Genomic DNA, 21699 nt, shown 5'->3' with positions numbered 1-21699 from the left:
TATGCAAATCTTTTCATGGCAAAGCTTGAAAGCGACTTTTTGTCCTCATGCCCCATCAGGCCCCTGGCCTACTACCGCTTCATTGATGATATTTTAATCATCTGGACGGAGTCTGAGCAACAGCTAAAGACATTCCACGAACAGTTTAATCAATTTCATCCCACCATCAATTTAACACTCAACTACTCCAGTACCGAGATTAATTTTTTGGACACCATCATTAAGCTAAAAAACAATGAAATAGAGACCTCCCTGTATCAGAAGCCAATCGACCGTCCAACATACCTTAAATGGGACAGTTTCCATCCAAAACACATAAAGAACTCTATTATCTATAGCCAAGCCATCAGATACAATCGTATATGTTCCAACCCCATGGATAGAGACAAACACCTTGGTCGCCTCAAAAAGACCTTTTTGAATCAGGGTTACCATCCAAGAACAATTGAAAACCAAATTACAAGAGCCACCAGATTGTCAAGGAATCACCTGCTACATTACAAAGCTAAAGAAGAAAATAACCGAGTGCCTCTAGTAGTCACCTACAACCCAAATCTGGAGGTGCTAAGGGGAGCTGCACGGAAATTACAACCTTTACTACAAAAGATGCCCGATTGAAATCCATTTTTCCAGACCCCCCACTGCTGTGTTTTAGGCAGCCCCCAAATTTAAGAAGCATCATTGTCAGAAGCTCCCTGTCCTCTCCAACAGCTGCAGGAACCTTTCCTTGCAACCAGAAAAAATGTAAAACCTGTCCATTTATAATGACCACGGACAAGATAAAGATCCCCAACTCACATCAGGACTACAAGATCGCAGGTACTTTCAGCTGCATTACATCTAATATGGTGTACTTAATTATTTGTACTAAATGTCCAACTGGGGGTCTGTATGTGGGGGAGACAGGGCAAAAGCTTAGAACAAGGATGAATGCTCATCGTCACACAATAAGAGAAAAAAGAATGGATCTACCTGTGGCAAAACATTTCTGCATCCCTGATCACAGCAGCGTGGATATGAAATTACTGGTATTGAAAGGTAACTTCAATTCTCAGAGAGAGAGACGAGTTTGGGAGTACAAATTTATGACGAACTTTGATACTCTCACTGCTGGAATGAATGTGTCGCATGGATTTATGTCTTTTTACATCAATTAAGGAATTTCCTTTTAAAACCGTGTGGGGGCATCACAACACAGAACTAGACCCCAATCAGAGGACCATAAAACATCCGGACTCCTTATCTATGAACTGGTCCAATGTTTATATTTATGTTTCTCCCTCTCCCATATTGATAGTTCTGCTTCACGTCACTTGTCTTATCTATTGCATTTTTTCTAGGCTGTATTGTGCATAAATATGTGACTTCAGATTTTGTATTAGTCTAGCCTGATGAAGAGACCTGAGTAGTCTCGAAAGCTTGCAATGTGTTACCATCTTTTCAGTTAGCCATTAAAAGGTATCAACTACTGAGGACTCTCAATCCTGAATATTTTTCTATCTACTGGCTAACACGGTACAAAGATATACATCTTTCCTGTACTAATTAAACATTAATTTTCAAAAAGAATGCTTTTAAAATTAGAAGACCCTTTGCCTGTTTTCTCTGGATGAGTGGCATCTTATACGGGGATAAGATGCTCATGGTTAAGGTTCATTATCATGGAAACTTTTCAGTACTATTAGAAGGAACTTGTCTAACAAATACCTCCACGCTTCAGTTTCTCAATTTCATGTGTCCAACCACTTTACTAAACATTTTCTATATCCTTTTAGGTACATGTACAATGAATGGCTCCACTGACCATAAAGCTAAGCGGAGGGGATCAATTTGGATCCATGTGACCTTTAATAGTACAAGGTCTCCTTCATACTGCCGTAATAGTTGTAATGGACATATTGAGCTTGTGATAACAATGTATTTTTCCTTAATTCCATACAAAGGCACATTATTATTTTTCATTTTCACAGATTCTGTATGAGACCACAAGAAAAATCTTTGCTGGTTTGGTTCATTGCCAGCTGTGTCACCGAGGTTTTATCTCCAAGATGCCATGCTTTAGGGGAGAATTCAGTAGTGACATGACACAGTACATTTGGGCAACACAAATGGTTTTGGACTGTGTGCAGCCTTACAGGGTCCTAGCAGGGGACAACGCTATGTGATTGGCCCAATCTGTGCAAATGGTATAACAGGCTAATTTAAAGGGATTGCCCAGTGAAAACAAGTTATCGCCTATCTGGGGGATGGGTAATAGCTTGCTGATCAGTGAGCATGTGGCCACTGGACCCCTTAGACCTATAGAAAACATTCACTCTCTACGGGGCTGCTGAGCGCTGGACCCGGCGTTTTCCAGCAGCTTCATAGAGAGTGAATGGAGCCTAGGTCAGGCACCCGATCTACCATTCTATTTTGTAACAAGGGAAAGAATACTCTGTCAATGGATACAAATTCCCATCGATGAGCAAGTTACCTATCCCACAGAAAACTGATAACTTGTTTACACTGGACACCCCCTTTATAAGCTTTGATACTACAATACTTCTTAGGATAGGTAATAACTTGCTGATCCATGAATGTCCAACTGCTGGGACCTGAATCGATTGGCTGAGTAGGGTTTGATCAGAGTGTCACCTTGGTGCGATCCGATTCGCTTGCATGAGAATTGTATTACAGGTGTGGAGAAAGCAGAGAACTTAATTTCTCCATTTTTATCATTCTCTTTGTCCGCAGTAATCAGACTGCACTCTCATGACATCCAAGGGCTGTCTGATGTTTCACACTCACCCATAGACTTGTACGGGTGCGTGCGATCCGATTATCGGATGCACTCAAAACATGCTGCGATTTTTTTCTCAGGGCAATTCAGCATGAAAAAATATCAGATCTGCACTGCCCCATAGTATAACATTGGACCAAGTGCTATCCAGTAAAACATCTCATACACAGAATATAATGTAGCCCTCCATAGAATATAGTGCAGCCCCCCTCATATAGTATAATGCAGCCCCCCATAGAATATAATGCAGCCCCTTATATAGTATAATGTAGCCCCTCCATAGAATACAATGTAGCCCTTCTCATATAGTATAATGCAGTCCCAATAGAATATAATGTAGCCCCCTCAAGTATAATAAAGCCTCCATACAATATAATCTAGCCCTCCATAGAATATAATGCAGCCCCCAATAAAATACAATGTAGCCTCCTCATATAGTATAATGTAGCCCCCTCAGAGTATGATGCAATCACCCCCCATAGAACAATCAATATAATACAACCCCCATAGAATATAATATAGCCCCAAGTAGAATATAATACAGCCCACCTCCCCATAGAATATAATGTAGCCCCCCATATTATATAACACAGCCTCCCCCATAGAATATAATGTATAATGTACCCCCCATGGTATATGGCACAGCCACATAGTATATAGCACAGCCACATGGTATATAGCACAGCACCACATGGTATATAGCACAGCACCACATGGTATATAGCACAGCACCACATGGTATATAGCACAGCACCACATGGTATATAGCACAGACACATGGTATACAGCACAGCCCCACATGGTATACACTGCATGCAGAATTATTAGGCAAGTTGTATTTGAGAGGATTATTTTCATTATTGAAAAACTATGTTCTCAATCAACCCAAAAGACTCAAATATCAAAGCTTAATATTTTTGTAAGTTGGACAGGGTTTTTTTTTGATTTGGCTATCTTAGGAGGATATCTGTTTTTTTCAGGTAACTATTACTGTGCAAAATAATTAGGCAACAATAAAAACCAAATATATACCCATCTCACTTATTTATTTTCACCAGGTAAACCAATATAACACAAAATTTAGAAATAAACATTTCTGACATTCAAAAACAAAAAAAAAATCAGTGACCAATATAGCCACCTTTCTTTACGATGACACTCAAAAGCCTTTCATCCATAGATTCTGTCAGTTGCTTGATCTGTTTACGATCAACATTGCGCACAGCAGCCACCACAGCCTCTCAGACAATGTTCCGAGAGGTGTACTGTTTACCCTCCTTGTAGATCGCACATTTTATGAGGGACCACTGGTTCTCCATGGGGTTCAGATCAGATGAACAAGGGGGCCATGTTATTATTTTTTCTTCTTTTAGACCTTTACTGGCCAGCCACGCTGTGGAGTATTTGGATGCATGTGATGGAGCATTGTCCTGCATGAAAATCATGTTTTTCTTGAACGATACCGATTTCTTCCTGTACCACTGCTTGAAGAAGGTGTCTTCCAGAAACTGGCAGTAGGTCTGGGAGTTGAGCTTCACTCCATCCTCAACCCGAAAAGGTCCCACAAGTTCATCTTTGATGATACCAGCCCATACCAGTACCCCACCTCCACCTTGCTGGCGTCTGAGTCGGAGTGGAGCTCTCTGCCCTTTACTGATCCAGCCTCGGGCCCATCCATCTGGCCCATCAAGATTCCCTCTCATTTCATCAGTCCATAAAACCTTACAAAAATCAGTCTTAAGATATTTCTTGGCCCAGTCTTGATGTTTTATCTTATGTTTCTTGTTCAAAGGTGGTCATTTTTCAGCCTTCCTTACCTTGGTCATGTCCCTGAGTATGGCACACCTTGTGCTTTTTGATACTCCAGTAACGTTACAGCTCTTAAATATGGCAAAACTGGTGGCAAATGGCATCTTGGCAGCTTGACGCTTGATTTTCTTCAATTTGTGGGCAGTTATTTTGCGCCTTTTTTTATCAACACACTTCTTGCGACCCTGTTGGCTATTTGCCATGAAACGCAAAAGTTTGGCAATTTCAAGACTGCTGCATCCCTCTGCAAGACATCTCACAAATTTTGACTTTTCAGAGCCTGTCAATTCTTTCTTCAGACCCATTTTGCCAAAGGAAAGGAAGTTGCCTAATAATTAGCACACCTTATATAGGGTGTTGATGTCATTATACCACACCCCTCCTCATTACAGAGATGCAAATCACCTGATTTACATAATTGGCAGTTGGCTTTCAAGCCTATACAGCTTGCAGTAGGACAACATGTATAAAAAGGATGATGTGATCAAAATACTCATTTGCCTAATAATTCTCCACACAGTGTATAGCACAGCCCCACATGGTATACAGCACAGCCCCACATGGTATACAGCACAGCACCACATGGTATACAGCACACCACATGGTATACAGCATATCCCCACATGGTATACAGCATAGCCCCACATGGTATACAGCACAGCCCCACATGGTATACAGCACAGCCCCACATGGTATACAGCACAGCCCCACATGGTATACAGCACAGCCCCACATGGTATACAGCACAGCACCACATGGTATATAGCACAGCCCCACCTGGTATATAGCACAGCACCACATGGTATATAGCACAGCACCACATAGCATATAACACCCCCCCTCGAGAATGGCCCCATATTCCAGTACTCACTGTTACATTAAGAAAAAAAACATAATCCTCACTTTTCCTTGTGCCCGCGATACTCCCGGCTCCTGTCTCAGCGGCTGCACTGCTGACACACAGTGAGTGCGCGATTACGTCATCGCACATCCGCCGTATCAGAGGCTTGATGGGAGAGGGAGCGGCAGCTGACGCTCTGTCCTCCATCATTGCTTTGAACTGTACCAGCGTCTATGATGCCGGTATAGTTCAATGTGGTAGCGGGGGGAGTTGGCGCTGGTGGCAGACGGGCCCCCCTGCCTCACAGGCCCCATAGCGGCTTTGTGATGTGCCACTAGCTGGGGGCCCCTGGGGGAACGGGGCCCCTAGGAAGCTGCCTGGTCTGCCTGCCGCCAACGCTGGCCCTGTAGATAGGTCGTGTAGGAGAGATACGCGAGATGGAGGAAAGATGATGAGTTCGGTTTTGTCTACAGTGATGCTTAGGAAGCGAGAGGTAAAGGAGGATATGGCTGACACTCCGGGATTCTGGACAGCAGAGATGTGACATCTGGGCCCGAGAGGTAGATCTGAGTGTCGTCCGCATACAGGTGGTACTGGAAGCCATGGGACTTTATGAGTTGCCCTAGGCCAAGGGTATAGATGAAAAAAATTAGGGGCCCCAGGACAGAGCCTTGAGGGACTCCAACAGATAGAGGGCGGGATGAGGAGATAGTGTGGGAGTGGGAAACGCTAAATGTGCGGTTGGAAAGGTATGAAGCAATCCAGGACAAGGCAAGGTCTTTGATGCCAAGGGAAGAAAGAATCTGTAGCAGTAGGCAGTGGTTGACTGTGTCGAAGGCAGAGGACAGGTCGAGAAGAAGGAGAACTGTCTGTTAGCTTTGACTGTGAGTCATTAGTAATTTTGGTCAGCGTAGTTTCGGTGGAGTGGTGGGGGAGGAAGCCAGATTGGAGGTTGTCAAGGAGAGAGTTAGATGAGAGGTGGGAGGAAAGTTGAGCATGGACATGCTGCTCAAGGAGTTTGGAAGCAAACGGAAGCAATGATACGGGTCGATAACTGGGCATAACAGTTGGGTCAAAGTTAGTTTTTTTTAGGATGGGTGTGATGGTGGCATGTTTGAAGGCAGAGGGGAAGGTACTAGAAGATAGCGATAGGTTGATGAGATGGGTTAGGGCTGGAATGAGCGTGTTAGTGAGGTAGGGGAGCAGGTGGGGAGGGATGGGGTCAAGTGCACAGGTGGTGAGGTATAATTTGGAAAGGAGGTGAGTAAGTTCTCCTTCAGTGATGTTGGAGAGGGAGGTTATTAGGGTAGGGCAGAGGTCAGGTATATGGAGTGGTTGGGGTGGTGGAACAGTAAAGGTTTGCCTTGTTTGGTCGATCTTATTTTTGAAGTAGGTGGCAAAGTCCTCAGCAGAGATGAGGGGAGTTGGAGGTGGCAGTGGTGGGCAGAGGAGAGAGTTAAATGTGCTGAACAGTTGTTTTGGGTTGTAGGATAATGAAGATACAAGGTTTGTGAAATAGGTCTGTTTAGCAGAGGTGAGGGCTAATTTGAAGGCAAGTGTAGCTTGTTTGAAAGCAGTGACGTCATCTGGCAGGTGTGTTTTCTTCCAACGCCGCTCCACGACCCTGGATGCTTGTCGACATTTTTTTCGTGAGATTGTTGTGCTAGGGATGCCAATTGATTTGTCGCACTTTGCCATGCATGAGAGGGGCGACTGAGTCTATGGCTGATGTGAGGGTGGCGTTATAGAAAGCGATGGTGCTGTCCGTGTCGTGGAGTGAAAATATGGAGGACAGAGGTAGAAGAGAGTCTGAGAATGTCTAGGTGTTCTAGTCTAAATGTCTAAACTGTTCAATTTGTTAACCCTTGCTATGTCTGTCACTGCATTCCTCTACCTGCTTTCAGGTGCTCTGTTGGGGATAACATTTCCCATTCTGCAGATCGGTACAGGTCCCAGCGGTCAGATACTTACCAATCAGCAAGTTATCGCCTATCCACAGGAAAGGCAATAATATATTTTCCCTGGACAGCCCCCTTATAAGCTATAATGTTACTGTGCTTACACATCACTAATAGTCATGTTGCTGCTGGTTTGGAGTACAAATGTCATTGTGCATGAGGGCACCATGATTGCTGATACACTGACAGCACTATTAATGGGCACAAACTGATGGCACTCTTAATAACCATTTGGCAGGACCTTCTGATTGGACTTTTTACAAGCATATTCCAGTACTACAGTATAATAATATAATTTTTTACTGAAGTGGATCTTCTGGATACTGAATGTGAATGCTGTTCTTGGAGGTCAGAATGTCTCCATGGTTGACTACCATAGACCTGCACAGAGATTTTGACATCCATCCAGCCCAAGTCAGGTATACAAAGTAACTACCAATATTCCTAAAATAAAATCAATCAAATCTATAAAAATAGTACAATATTGTAAGAAAACTATTATTAAAGAGAAAATGATTTCTCAGATATGAGCTCACAGTGTCCAAGCCTGACATGTAAAATGTAGCACTGAGAGGGGATATGTGACATGGAAGAGAGGAAAGTGACATGTACATGAGGTAAAAGGCTATTTTTATCTATAAGTATTAAAAAGTAGGGACGTAATAGAGCATTAAACATGATCGTTTTCTTAATCACAAGGCTCCTCATCTTCTGACCAGCTGAGGTCATCATCCGAATCTCTCTCAATATCGACTGGAGGGGCTCCTGCAGGCTCCTGTGAATCTACATCATCTGTGACCTGCGGAGAAGCCACTGTGAGCTCCAGTCGGGCCCATGTCACGGGGTCAGATTTCTGAAGTGTGATCTCCACTTTAGTGGGCAGCATGTTCACAAAGCAATTTTCGGTGTTAATAACCTGGAAGAAATTTGAAAAAGTTTCATGTGCAAAACAGAAGCAGGAATATGTCGGCATGCCAGAAGAATGGAAATTCAATTTAAATAAAGAAGCGACGTGTTTGATTCATTGGTTTCTCTACAAATGTTAACTGTGGTTAGAAAAGTCATACTTACACCCCACAACTCTAACTGTTTATTGAATTCCTTCTTGCCTTCAAAAGTAATCTGAATGTCCAACTGCGAGGAGAGAGAAGGAGGTTTATTAATTTCCACTTTAAAGTGCTTTTAACACGAACATTGTCAATTTAAATCAATAGTTCTTGGACTAATAGTTTCCACAATTGAATATGCGAAAAATGGTTCCTGTGCTGAGATAATCGTATAAATGTTCTTCTACTGTGTAATGGCCGTGTCTGACTGCACAAAAACAAAATACGGTATACAGACAGGACAGCATGGGATCGGAGAGGATTCTTTCTGTGAGGTAAAGCTTTTGCTTTTTGTTTTTAAACATGTTTTATCTCACATAAAGAATCAACTGTGACTCCCGGCTGTCCTGTCTTTATACTCTTTTGCGTCCTCCCCTGGCCAGGAGCTGTGGTATGATCAGACCATGCTCTATATGGTCAGACACGGCCATTACCCAGTACACAGCAGGGGCACAGTTATAAGATTATAACTGGTTATTCAAAGATCTACTGATTAAAATGTTTTTTGTTTGTGAGAGAAGCACTTTAACCCCTTTACCCCAAGGGTGGTTTGCACATTAATGACTGGGCCAATTTTTACAATTCTGACCACTGTCCCTTTATGAGGTAATAACTCTGGAACGCTTCCATGGATCCCAGTGATTCTGTCATTATTTTCTTGTGACATATTGTACTTCAAGACAGTGGTAACATTTCTTTGATATGACTTGTGTTTATTTGTGAAAAAAATGGAAATTTGGTGAAAATTTTGACAATTTTGTAATTTTCCAACTTTGAATTTTCTTGCCCTTAAATAACAAAGATATGTCACGCAAAATACTTAATAGGTAACATTTCCCACATGTCTACTTTTCATCAGCACAATTTTGGAACCAACATTTTTTTGTTAGGAAGTTATAAGGATTAAAAGTTGACCAGCGATTCCTCATTTTTACAACACCATATTTTTTAGGGACCACATCACATTTGAAGTCACTTTGAGGGGTCTATATGATAGAAAATACCCAAAAGTGACACCATTCTAAAAACTGCACCCCTCAAGGTTCTCAAAACCACATTCAAGAAGTTTATTAACCCTTCAGGTGCTTCACAGGAATTTTTTGAATGTTAAAAAAATGAACATTTAATTTTTTTTCACAAAAAATTTACTTCAGATCCAATTTGTTTTATTTTACTAAGGGTAACATGAGAAATTGGAGCCCCAAAAGTTGCTGTACAATTTGTCCTGAGTACACGGATACCCCATATATGCAGATAAACAAAGGAGCGCCGTTTTACTTCTCAACGCTAGAATTGAGATCGGATGCCATGTCGCGTTTGGAGATCCCCTGATGTGCCTAAACAGTGTAAACCCCCGACAAATGACACCATTTTGGAAACTAGACCCCCTAAGGAACTTATCTAGATATGTGGTGAGCACTTTGAACCCCCAAGTGCTTTACAGAAGTTTATAATGTAGAGCCGTAAAAATAAAAAATCATTTTTTTTTTCACAAAAATTATCTTTTCACCCCCAAATTTTTATGTTCATAAGGGTAACAGGAGAAATTGGACCCCAAAACTTGTTGTGCAATTTGTCCTGAGTATGACGATCCCTCATATGTGGGGATAAACCACTGTTTGGGCGCATGGCAGAGCTCGGAAGGGAAGGAGCACCGTTTGAGATTTTCAACGCAGAATTGGCTGGAATTGAGATCTGATGCCATGTCATGTTTGAAGAGCCCCTGATGTGCCTAAACAGTGGAAACCCCCCAATTCTAACTCCAACCCTAACCCCAACACACCCCTAACCATAATCCCAAACCTAACCCTAATCCCAACCGTAATCGTAATCCTATCTTTAGCCCCAACCCTAACCCTAACTTTAGCCCCAACTCTAACCATAACTTTATCCCCAACCCTAACTGTAGCCCCAACCCTAACCCTAACGTTAGCCCCAAACCCAACCCTAACGGGAAAATGGAAATAAATAATTTTTTCTATTTTATTATTTTTCCATAAGTAAGGCTAAGGGGGTGATAAAGGGGGGTTTGATTTACTATTTATAGTGGGTTTTTATGTTTGGAAGCTGTCACACATAGAGATGAGCGACTTTGCCTTTTTTAGGATCGAGTCGGGTTTCATGAAACCCGACTTCCTCAAAAGTCGAGTCGAACGAAATCGGCCGACTATAGGGAAAAGTCGTGAAACAAGAAACCCAATGCAAGTCAATGGGGAGAAAAGTCGGCAGTGAGTAGAGGACTGTAAACACACCTGGCATGAATTTTAACCCTAGATGTGGCAAAATCTCTTTCTCTTCTCTCTCTCTCCCTCTCTCTCTCACTTCCACTCCCGCTACGCTTCTCTCATTGGCTGAAAAAAGTCACGTGCAAGCATTCGGCGAAACCCGACTTTGGCGCTTGGGTCGCCGACCGCATGGTCGACTGCACACTGTGGTCAGGTTTCGTTTCATGAAACCAGACTTTGGCGAAAGTCGGCGACTTTTGAATCTGACCGACCTGTTTTGCTCAACTCTAGTCACACACTAAAAGACGCTTTTTATTGCAAAAAGACCAAGGTTACTTACCGGTAGCCGGTTTTTCCGGAGCCCATGACAGCAAACATGAGAGAGGGGATCCACCCAGCAGGACAGGAACCCTACTAAAGATAAAAGGGCGGTACCTCTCCCTCGCTTCAGTTGGTTTACAGAGCATGAGAGGCCCCCTGGGTTAGTACACATGGTAAAAATATCACCACATTATATCTAACTAAAAAAAAACCACCCAAACTATAGTGCACACCAAAGAAGTGATAAGGGGGGAATATACAGGTGCCGTCATGGGCTCCGGAAAACCGGCTACCGGTAAGTAACCTTGGTGTTTTCCCGCCTCCCATGATGGCACACATGAGAGACTTTTGTAGAATAAGACACCTTAGGGAGGGACCACCGCTTGCAGCACCTTCTACCAAAGGTTAGGTCAGTAGAGGAAGATAGATCAAGTCGGTAGTGCTTATAAAAAGTCGAAGGTGAGGACCAAGTAGTGGCTTTACAAATTTGTTCAATTGATACCTCAGCTTTCTCTGCCCAGGAGGTAGCCACGGCTCTGGTGGAGTGAGCCTTGATGCCTTCTGGAACCGGAGCGCCACTTGCAGAGTAGGATAACATAATGGCCTCCATGATCCATCTGGCAATGGTACTCTTAGCTACCCCATGCCCTTTTCTACTACCCTGAAAGGCTACAAAAAGGGACTGATCTTTCCTCCACTGACTAGTTATTGATATATACTGTAATATGGCCCTCCTTACATCTAATGTATGGAACTTTTGCTCCCCAGGGTTTCTAGGATTATTACAGAAAGATGGCAAGGAGATTTCTTGAGTTCTATGAAACTTCTGGACTACCTTGGGGAGGTAGGCCGGGTCTGGTCTTAGAACCACTCGATCCTCCAAGATCTGCATATATGGAGGGCATATAGATAGAGCTTGCAGGTCACTCACTCTACGGGCCGATGTTAAGGCTACCAGTAACACAGGTTTAAGTGTGAGTAGTTTTGGCGACAGCTCTAATAATGGTTCAAAGGGATCCTTGGTTAAAGCCTCTAAGACTAGGTTGAGGTCCCAGCGTGGTATCTTTGGGATAATGACCGGCCTAGACCTGCCACAAGATTTTATGAACCGGGACACCCACCTATTGGCTGCTAGGTTGCAGTTATATAGGGCCCCCAGAGCTGAGACTTGGACATTGAGGGTGTTAGTGGCTAACCCAAGTTGCAGCCCCGACTGTAGGAATTCTAGAATAGGTCCCACTGGAGCTACATCCCCTAAAGGTTACCCCAGGAAGTCTAGGAACTTTTTCCATGTTCTACTGTAGATTTGGGATGTTATAGGTTTCCTACTTTTCAACAGGGTGGAGATTAACCCTGGAGAGAATCCCTGGCGACTCAGTAGCGCCCTCTCAAATTCCAGGCTGCTAGATGGAAGCCCTTCACCTGAGAGTGGACCGCTGGTCCCTGGGAAAGGAGTTTTGGAACCTCCGGTAGTATCCATGGATCTGTCACTGACATGAGTCTCAGAAGGGAGAACCAAGGCCTCCTCGGCCAAAATGGAGCTATAAGAATTATTCTCGCTCAATCCTCCCTGATTTTCCGGACCACTACCGGTATCATTGTTATCGGGGGAATGCATAGTCCAGGATAAACTTCCAGGGTATTTGTAGGGCATCTACTGCGAAGGGATTTTCTTTTGGATTTAGTGCACAGAACTTCCTGACCTTTCTGTTGCATGAGGTGGCAAACAGGTCTATTTCTGGTTTGCCCCAGGCTTGAACTATTTGTTGGAAGACTTGGGGGTTTAGGGACCATTCCTCCTGTCTTAGGTGCCTGCGACTCAGGAAGTCTGCCTGTGTATTTTCTACCCCCTTTATATGCAGTGCTGTGATGGATAACAGATGTTGTTCTGCTAATTGGACAAGTAGATCTGATATTTCCATGAGGCCCCGAGATCTCGTTCCTCCCTGGTGGTTGATGTAGGCTACCACTGCCTGATTGTCCGTCATGACTCTAGTGTGGCGGCCCTGAAGCAAGGGGAGAAAATGTTTCATGGCTTTCTCTACCGCACATAGTTCTTTTACGTTTGAACCATGATCTTTTTCTAGAGAGGACCAGGTTCCCTGTATTGAGTGGTATCTTAGGTATGCTCCCCATCCCGTGGCACTCGCATCCGTTGTGATGATGTCGTCGACTAGTTTTTGCCACGAAACACCGCCTGTTAGATGCTTTTCTACAGACCACCAGAGCAGGGAATCTCTTACAGCCACTGAGAGACATAGTTCGCCCTCTAAATGCCCTTTCAATTGTTTTTGTGCTAACAGAACCTCCCACTGTAGTTGTCTTAAGTGGTACTGTGCCCACGCTACCGCGGCTATGCATGATGTCAACGAGCATAAAAGGGACATTGCGTTCCTCAGTGTCATAGCTGCCCTTTGTATTGCTATGTGAGCTAGGCCCCTTATCTTGGTTACTTTGTTCTCTGGCAGGAGGCAGCATTGTCGCTCGGAGTACAGTATTAACCCTAGGAAGGATTGCACCTTTACTGGTGTTAATCTTGACTTGGGGATGTTTACTATCCATCCTAGTCCTACTAAGGTTGATATCACTTCCTTCACTTGGTGTGTGCAGTGGGTCTCCGACCTCCCTACGACAAGAAAGTCGTCAAGGTATGGGACGATCACTATGTCCCGGAAACGAAGAAAAGACATTACTTCGGCCATCACTTTGGTGAACACTCTGGGGGCTGTAGACAAGCCGAACGGAAGGGCTGTGTATTGGTAGTGTTTTACCTGACCTTGGACATAGAGCGCTACTCTCAAGTATTTTTTATACTCCCGATGAATTGGGATATGATAGTAGGCATCTTTTAAGTCTATCACTGCCATGAGGCAGTGCTGGAACAGGATATTTGTCGCCGTATTGATTGACTCCATTTTGAAGGAGCAATTGTCTACCCACTGATTGAGTCTCCTCAGGTTGACTATGGTTCTCCAAGAGCCGTCTGGTTTTTGTATTAAAACCCCCTTCCCTCTTCTTGCACTGGGACTTCTTGTAGGACTTGTTTTTGCACTAGTCCCAGGACTTCCGTCTCGAGAGCCAGCTGCTGCTCTTGGGCTCTCCTTCGGGGTGTCATTATAAAGGTATGCCTGGGCGGACGGTTGAATTTTATTTTTAAGCCATCCTTGATTATGTTTAGGACCCATGTACTGGGGGAGATATTTGCCCAGTTGGAAAAGAAGAGAGAAAGCCTTCCCCCTACCTCCAACCTGATGTCATTGGGGAGATTTTTTGGAGGACGTAGAGGGCCCTTTAAACATATAGCCCGATCCTCTCCTTTCTTTAACCCTCCGTCAGGCGCAATAGATCTGACAGGCACACAGTAATTAGTTTCACTTCTCTCTCCTTGCCCACTTATCAGAAAACCCCACCCCTCCTAGTTATCTCCTGACTAGTGTTGAGCATTCCGATACCGCAAGTATCGGGTATCGGCCGATACTTGCTGTATCGGAATTCCGATACCGACTTCCGATATTTTTTCAATATCGGAATTCGGCATCGGAATCGGAAGTTCAGTTGATTGACGGCCTGACGTCATCATGATGCGCGGTGTGTGCGCATCATGATGCGCCGTCATTTCGGGCCTTCCGGGGGTCTCTGCCGGCCTGCCGGGGGGCTGTGCCGGCCTGCCGGGGGGCTGTGTGGACTGCCCAGGGTCTCTGCCGGCCTGCCGGGGGGCTGTGCCGGCCTGCCGGGGGGCTGTGCACCCTGTGGGGGTCTGTACCGGCCTGCCGGGGGGCTGTGCCGGCCTGCCGGGGGGCTGTGCTGATGTCCGGGGGTCTGTGCAAGCATCGTCCGATGGGACTACAAGTCCCATCGGGCGATGCCTGCTACCATGACAGTGATTGACACATTAGCCAATGATGGGACAGTAGTAGTCCCATCATCCGGCTAATGTGTTAAATGTTAAAAAAAAAAAAAAAAAAAAAAAAAAAAAAAAATACTACATACATACTACATGCATGCTACATACATACTACATGCTACATACATACTACATATATACTACATACATACTACATACATGCTACATACATACTACATGCATGCTACATACATACTACATGCATGCTACATACATACTACATACATGCTACATACATACTGCATGCTACATACATACTACATACATACTACATACATACTACATGCATGCTACATGCATACTACATATATACTACATGCATGCTACATACATACTACATGCTACATACATACTACATGCTACATACATACTACATGCTACATACATACTACATATATACTACATACATGCTACATACATACTACATACATACTACATGCATGCTACATGCATGCTACATACATACTACATACATACTACATGCATGCTACATACATACTACATGCTACATACATACCACATACATACTACATACATGCTACATATATACTACATGCATGCTACATACATACTACATATATACTACATGCATGCTACATACATACTACATACATACCACATATATACTACATACATACAATACATACATAGACATACAGTACATATAACATAGAGTAACATACTTACCAATACTTGTCACATTGTTCCCCGAAGCCATTGTCTTTCCGGAATAAATATTAACATAACAAACCACAAAAATACTCACCCACGATCCGAAGCAGTCCACGAGTGTGTCCCACGACGATCTTGGGTAGAGAACGGCAGCATCAGATGATGCTGCCGTTCTCTACGGGCTGCAGGAATCCAATGACGGAAGGTAGGTATCCTTCCGCACTGTATTCCTCCGCCACTTAAAAAAAAAAAAGTCCCTAGTCTCACTTTATGCCATTGCTGCGTGGGAATTTCCCACACAGCAATGGCATAAAGTGAGACTAGGGACTTTTTTTTTTTTAAGTGGCGGAGGAATACAGTGCGGAAGGATACCTACCTTCCGTCATTGGATTCCTGCAGCCCGTAGAGAACGGCAGCATCATCTGATGCTGCCGTTCTCTACCCAAGATCGTCGTGGGACACACTCGTGGACTGCTTCGGATCGTGGGTGAGTATTTTTGTGGTTTGTTATGTTAATATTTATTCCGGAAAGACAATGGCTTCGGGGAACAATGTGACAAGTATTGGTAAGTATGTTACTCTATGTTATATGTACTGTATGTCTATGTATGTATTGTATGAATGTATTGTATGTATGTAGTATATATGTGGTATGTATGTAGCATGTAGTATGTATGTAGTATGCATGTAGCATGCAGTATGTATGTAGTATGTATGTAGTATATATGTAGTATGTATGTAGCATGTAGTATGTATGTAGCATGCATGTAGTATATATGTAGCATGCATGTGGTATGTATGTAGCATGTAGTATATATGTAGTATGTATGTAGCATGTAGTATGTATGTAGCATGCATGTAGTATATATGTGTTATGTATGTGGTATGTATGTAGCATGCATGTAGCATGCATGTAGTATGTATGTAGCATGCATGTAGTATATATGTGTTATGTATGTAGCATGTAGCATGCATGTAGCATGCATGTAGTATGTATGTAGTATATATGTGGTATGTATGTAGCATGCAGTATGTATGTAGCATGCATGTAGTATATATGTAGTATGTATGTTGCATGTAGTATGAATGTAGCATGTATGTAGTATGTAGTATGAATGTAGCATGTATGTAGTATGCATGTTGTATGTATGTAGCATGCATGTAGTATGTATGTAGTATATATGTGGTATGTATGTAGCATGCAGTATGTATGTAGCATGCATGTAGTATATATGTAGTATGTATGTTGCATGTAGTATGAATGTAGCATGTATGTAGTATGTAGTATGAATGTAGCATGTATGTAGCATGCATGTAGTATGTATGTAGCATGCATGTAGTATATATGTGTTATGTATGTAGCATGTAGCATGCATGTAGCATGCATGTAGTATGTATGTAGTATATATGTGGTATGTATGTAGCATGCAGTATGTATGTAGCATGCATGTAGTATATATGTAGTATGTATGTTGCATGTAGTATGAATGTAGCATGTCTGTAGTATGTAGTATGAATGTAGCATGTATGTAGTATGCATGTTGTATGTATGTAGCATGTAATTTTTTTTTTTTTTTTTTTACATTTAACACATTAGCCGGATGATGGGACTACTACTGTCCCATCATTGGCTAGTGTGTCAATCACTGTCATGGTAGCAGGCATCGCCCGATGGGACTTGTAGTCCCATCGGACGATGCTTGCACAGACCCCCGGAGCCTGCACAGACCACCGGCAGGCCGGCACAGCCCCCCGGCAGGCCGGCACAGCCCCCCGGCAGGCCGGCACAGCCCCCCGGAGCCTGCACAGCCCCCCGGCAGGCCGGCACAGCCCCCCGGCAGGCCGGCACAGCCCCCCGGAGCCTGCACAGACCACCGGCAGGCCGGCACAGACCACCGGAGCCTGCACAGACCCCCTGGCAGGCCGGCACAGCCCCCCGAAAGGCCCGTACAGACCCCAGAGAGGCTGTACAAGGGCAGGAAAGGGTTTTTCTTATTCCGATACCGGAAGTCCCATAGACTTGAATGGGACTTCCGGTATCGGAATCGGCGATACCGATACTTTTTTTAAAGATCGGCCGATACCATCCGATACGATACTTTGAAGTATCGGACGGTATCGCTCAACTCTACTCCTGACTCTACAGGCTCTGTGAAACCTGATATCACAGTGACTCAGCAGACCTTCTAGTGAGCAGATATCAACACTTTGGCTTCTCAGGCACATTGCGCCTGATTTCAACACAAATTGAAAGGTTAGTATTTTCTTTTTTTACTCATCACGATTGTGTATTTAGCTTGATTTATGAAGGATTAAAGCTAAGTTAGTGTACATAAGTACTGTTTTCTTAGACAAAAGGAGGGTGGCTTCTAAGGCACATTGCGCCCTAACACATACTCTTTCTCTCTTGCTTCAGATTTTCTGCTGCAATGGCCAGAAAACAGTATGATTCATCTAAACCCCTTCATTTAGAAGAAATGAAGATTTTTTTGTTAGAAGATGATGAGGAAGAACCAGCAGTAACTGAGGATTTAGAGGAATCTAGTGACATTTCATCTGAAGATGAGGTAGCAGAATGTAACACTGATTCTGGAACAGAGCAGGATGGTGATGACACTGATACAGAGGAAACAGACACAGATCTAGCTTATTATTTGGGCAAAGATAAAAATACAAAGGACGTCCCAAGGACGTTCCAGAACAAACACCGACTCTACCACCTTCTAAAAGACGCAGTTGTACTACCTGCTCATTTGTATCTGGTTTCAGAAGGTTTTCTAAATATGACTGCAAAATATGTAAAGAATCAATCTGCCTTTCCCATGCAACTTTCGTCTGCCAGCCTTGCTTTTCTAAGTGTACCTGTGCTGCTTCTGCTGCAATTGAAACCACTGAAGATGAGTAGAAAATAATTAAGTAACATCTAAGTGCAATATCCTTTAAGTTTTTTTCCATAATTTTATATTTAAGCAATAGTTAAGTAAAGATAACTGGAGCCTATTTGGCGGTACTACCGAAAAGTGGTACTTTTAGTTTTAATAAGTTTATGGTTAATAAATGTTTTTTTTTGCATCTGATTTGGTGTAATCTCTTTTAATACATTCCTATGAAGGTCACTGACTACTTCTATAGTCCTGAAATTGAAATATGTAGCTACTATAGGTGGTTTTCTGACCTGTGCTTGTCAGGCACATTGCACATGAACTGAGGAGAATCTATATTGCGCCTGACGGAGGGTTAAAGTCCCAATTTTTCTTATCTTCCATGGGACGCCCCCTGTTAAATCTTCTCCGAAAGGGCTGCTTTTTGGGTTCTCCCGGAAATCGGGGAAAGTCTTTCTTCCTATCCCCCGCATGTTCCAAAATTTCCTCTAGTTTTTTTCCGAAGAGGAATTGGCCATCACACGGAATGGAACATAATCTATGTTTCGATGGCAAATCTCCTGGGCACTCTTTAAGCCACAGGGCTCGTCTCGCCGCATTTGACAGGCTTGCTGTTCTGGCTGTCAATCTTGCGGAATCTGCAGAGGTATCCGCTAAGAAAGCCGCTGCTCCATGTACCAGTGTCAGATTAGACAGTATTTCGTCCCTAGGAACTCTATCCTTGATCTGGTCCTCTATTTGTTGTAGCCAGACCATGAGGGCACGAGCGGTACAAGTACCAGCTATCGCTGGTTTTAATCCACCTGCCGAAGCTTCCCAGATATGCTTCAGGAAACCGTCTGCTTTTTTATCAAGCAGGTCTTTCAGCACGCCAGAGTCCTCTAATGGTAAAGATACCTTTATTGAGAATTTGCCTACGGCACCGTCAATTTTTGGGACTTTATCCCAGGTCTCTAAATCCTTTTGCTCAAAAGGGTACCTCCTTTTTTATGTAGAAGGCAAGCCCCCTGACCTCTCAGGTTTTTCCATTCCCTGTCAATTAAGGCCTTTATCTTATCATTTACAGGGAAGATGCGTTTTTTCTTTTCCTCCAGTCCTCCAAACATCAAATCCTCCAATGATTTAGGAGTCTTTTCCTCCTTAAGGCCCATTGTAGCCCTGATAGCTTTGACTAGCTTTTCCACGTCCTCTGTTGGGAAACACGGACGGCCCCCTATATCGCTGTCCGAGGAGGATTCTGAGGACTGAGAAGAGGAATAGGAGGTTGAGGGAGGACAGGGATCTATCCTGACCTTTCTACACTAGCGAGGCCTCCGAATCAGAATCCCTTCTACGGCTTTTTTATCCTTCTTTTTAACCCCTTACCTACAATTGACGTAATATTCCGTCCATGTGACCATGGACCTAATTACCATGGACGGAATATTACGTCATCGCGATCAGCGGCGCCCACGTGGTGAGCGCCGCTGATCGCGGCCGAGTGTCAGCTAATTATCATAGCTGACACCCGGCACAATGTGTCAGGGGCGGTCACGGACCGCCCCCGACACGTTAACCCCTTGCACACCGCGATCAAACGCGATCGCGGTGTACCGGGGGTTAAAGGGAAGCATCGGCAGGGAGGGGGCTCCCTCCGTGCTTCCCTGAGCCCCCCACGGCAGCGCAATGTGCAGCGCTGCTGCGGGGGACTCCCTTCCTCCAGGCCCCCGAATCCAAGATGGCGACGGGGGCCTTCGGAGGCCTGAGGAAGCTGGCTTCCTCAGTGCCTGCAAAGCGCAGGCATGAGGAAGTCTGCAGCAGTGCCTGTGACAGATCGCTGATCTGTCACAGTGATCTGTGATGTGACAGATCAGCGATCTGTCACAGGACAGTGATGTCCCACCTGGGACAAGGTAATAAAGTAAAAAAAAAAAAAAAAAAGTGTTAAAAATAATTTAAAAAAAATCGCTAAATAAATTAGTTAAAAAAAAAAAAAATATTCCCCAATAAATCCATTTTTTGAAAATAAAAAAAAACAAAACAATAAAAGTACACATATTTGGTATCGCCGCGTCCGTAATGACCTGCCCTATAAAACTGTCCCATTAGTTAACCCCTTTAGCGAACCCCTTAAAAAATAAAAATAAAAAACGAAGCAAAAAATAATGATTTATTATCATACCACCGAACAAAAAGTGCAATAACGCGCGATCAAAAAGACGCATATAAATATCCATGGTACCGCTGAAAACGTCATCTTGTCCCGCAAAAAACGAGCCGCCACACAGCATCATCAGCGAAAAAATAAAAAAGTTATAGCTCACAGAATAAAGCGATACAAAAATAATTATTTTTTATATAAAATTGTTTTCATTGCAAAAAACCGACAAAACATAAAAAAACGACCTAAATGAGGTATCGCTGTAACCGTACTGACCCGAAGAATAAAAACACGTTATCAATTTTACCGCACGCGGAACGGTGTAAACGCACCCCCCAAAAGAAATTCATGAAAAGCTGGTTTTTGTTCATTCTGCATCCCAAAAATCGGAATAAAAAGCGATCAAAAAATGTCACGTGCCCGAAAATGGTACCAATAAAAACGTCAACTCGTCCCGCAAAAAATAAGACCTCACATGACTCGGTGGGTCAAAATATGGAAAAATTATAGCTCACAATATGTGGTGATGCAAAAACTATTTTTACAATAAAAAGCGTCTTTTAGCGTGCGACAGCCGCCAAACATAAAAACCGCCATAAATCGTAAATCAAACCCCCCGTTATCACCCCCTTAGTTAGAGAAAAATAATAAAACTAAAAGAAAATGTATTTATTTCCATTTTCCCGCTAGGGTTAGGGTTAGGGTAGGGTTAGGGCTAGGGTTAGGGTTAGGGCTAGGGTTAGGGCTAGGGTTAGGGCTAGGGTTAGGGTTAGGGCTAGGGTTAGGGGTGTGTTGAGGTTAGGGTTGGAGTTATAATTGGGGGTTTCCACTGTTTGGGCACATCAGGTGCTCTCCAAAGGCAACATGGCGTCTGATCTCAATTCCAGCCAATTCTGCGTTGAAAAAGTCAAATGGTGCTCCTTCCCTTCCAAGCTCTGCCATGTGCCCAAACAGTGTTTTACCCCCACATGTAGGGTATCAGCCTACTCAGGACAAATTACAAAACAACTTTTGGGGTCCAATTTCTCCTGTTACCCTTAGGAAAATAAAAAATTGGGGGCA

At 43.6% G+C, this 21699-nt stretch overlaps 1 protein-coding gene across 1 annotated transcript in view; it reads right to left on the bottom strand.

Annotated features, from left to right (window-relative positions):
• Window positions 1-7671: 7671 nt before the first annotated feature.
• ITGB1BP2 (integrin subunit beta 1 binding protein 2) overlaps window positions 7672-21699 on the bottom strand; it is a 59517-nt gene continuing 45489 nt past the window's right edge. Inside the window, exons 10-11 of the mRNA XM_073556183.1 lie at window positions 8459-8521; window positions 7672-8303 (exon numbers count right to left, since the gene is read on the bottom strand). Coding sequence (XP_073412284.1) covers window positions 8076-8303; window positions 8459-8521 — 291 coding nt within the window. The 3' untranslated portion in view covers window positions 7672-8075. The remainder of the gene's footprint in view (window positions 8304-8458; window positions 8522-21699) is intronic.

The sequence above is a fragment of the Dendrobates tinctorius genome, unplaced genomic scaffold (genome assembly GCF_039654945.1).
Source record: "Dendrobates tinctorius isolate UK_male_01 unplaced genomic scaffold, ASM3965494v1 ptg000231l, whole genome shotgun sequence".
Lineage (NCBI taxonomy): Eukaryota > Metazoa > Chordata > Amphibia > Anura > Dendrobatidae > Dendrobates > Dendrobates tinctorius.
Note: the sequence above shows the minus strand (reverse complement) of the source record. Positions and strands in the feature narration are given on the sequence as shown.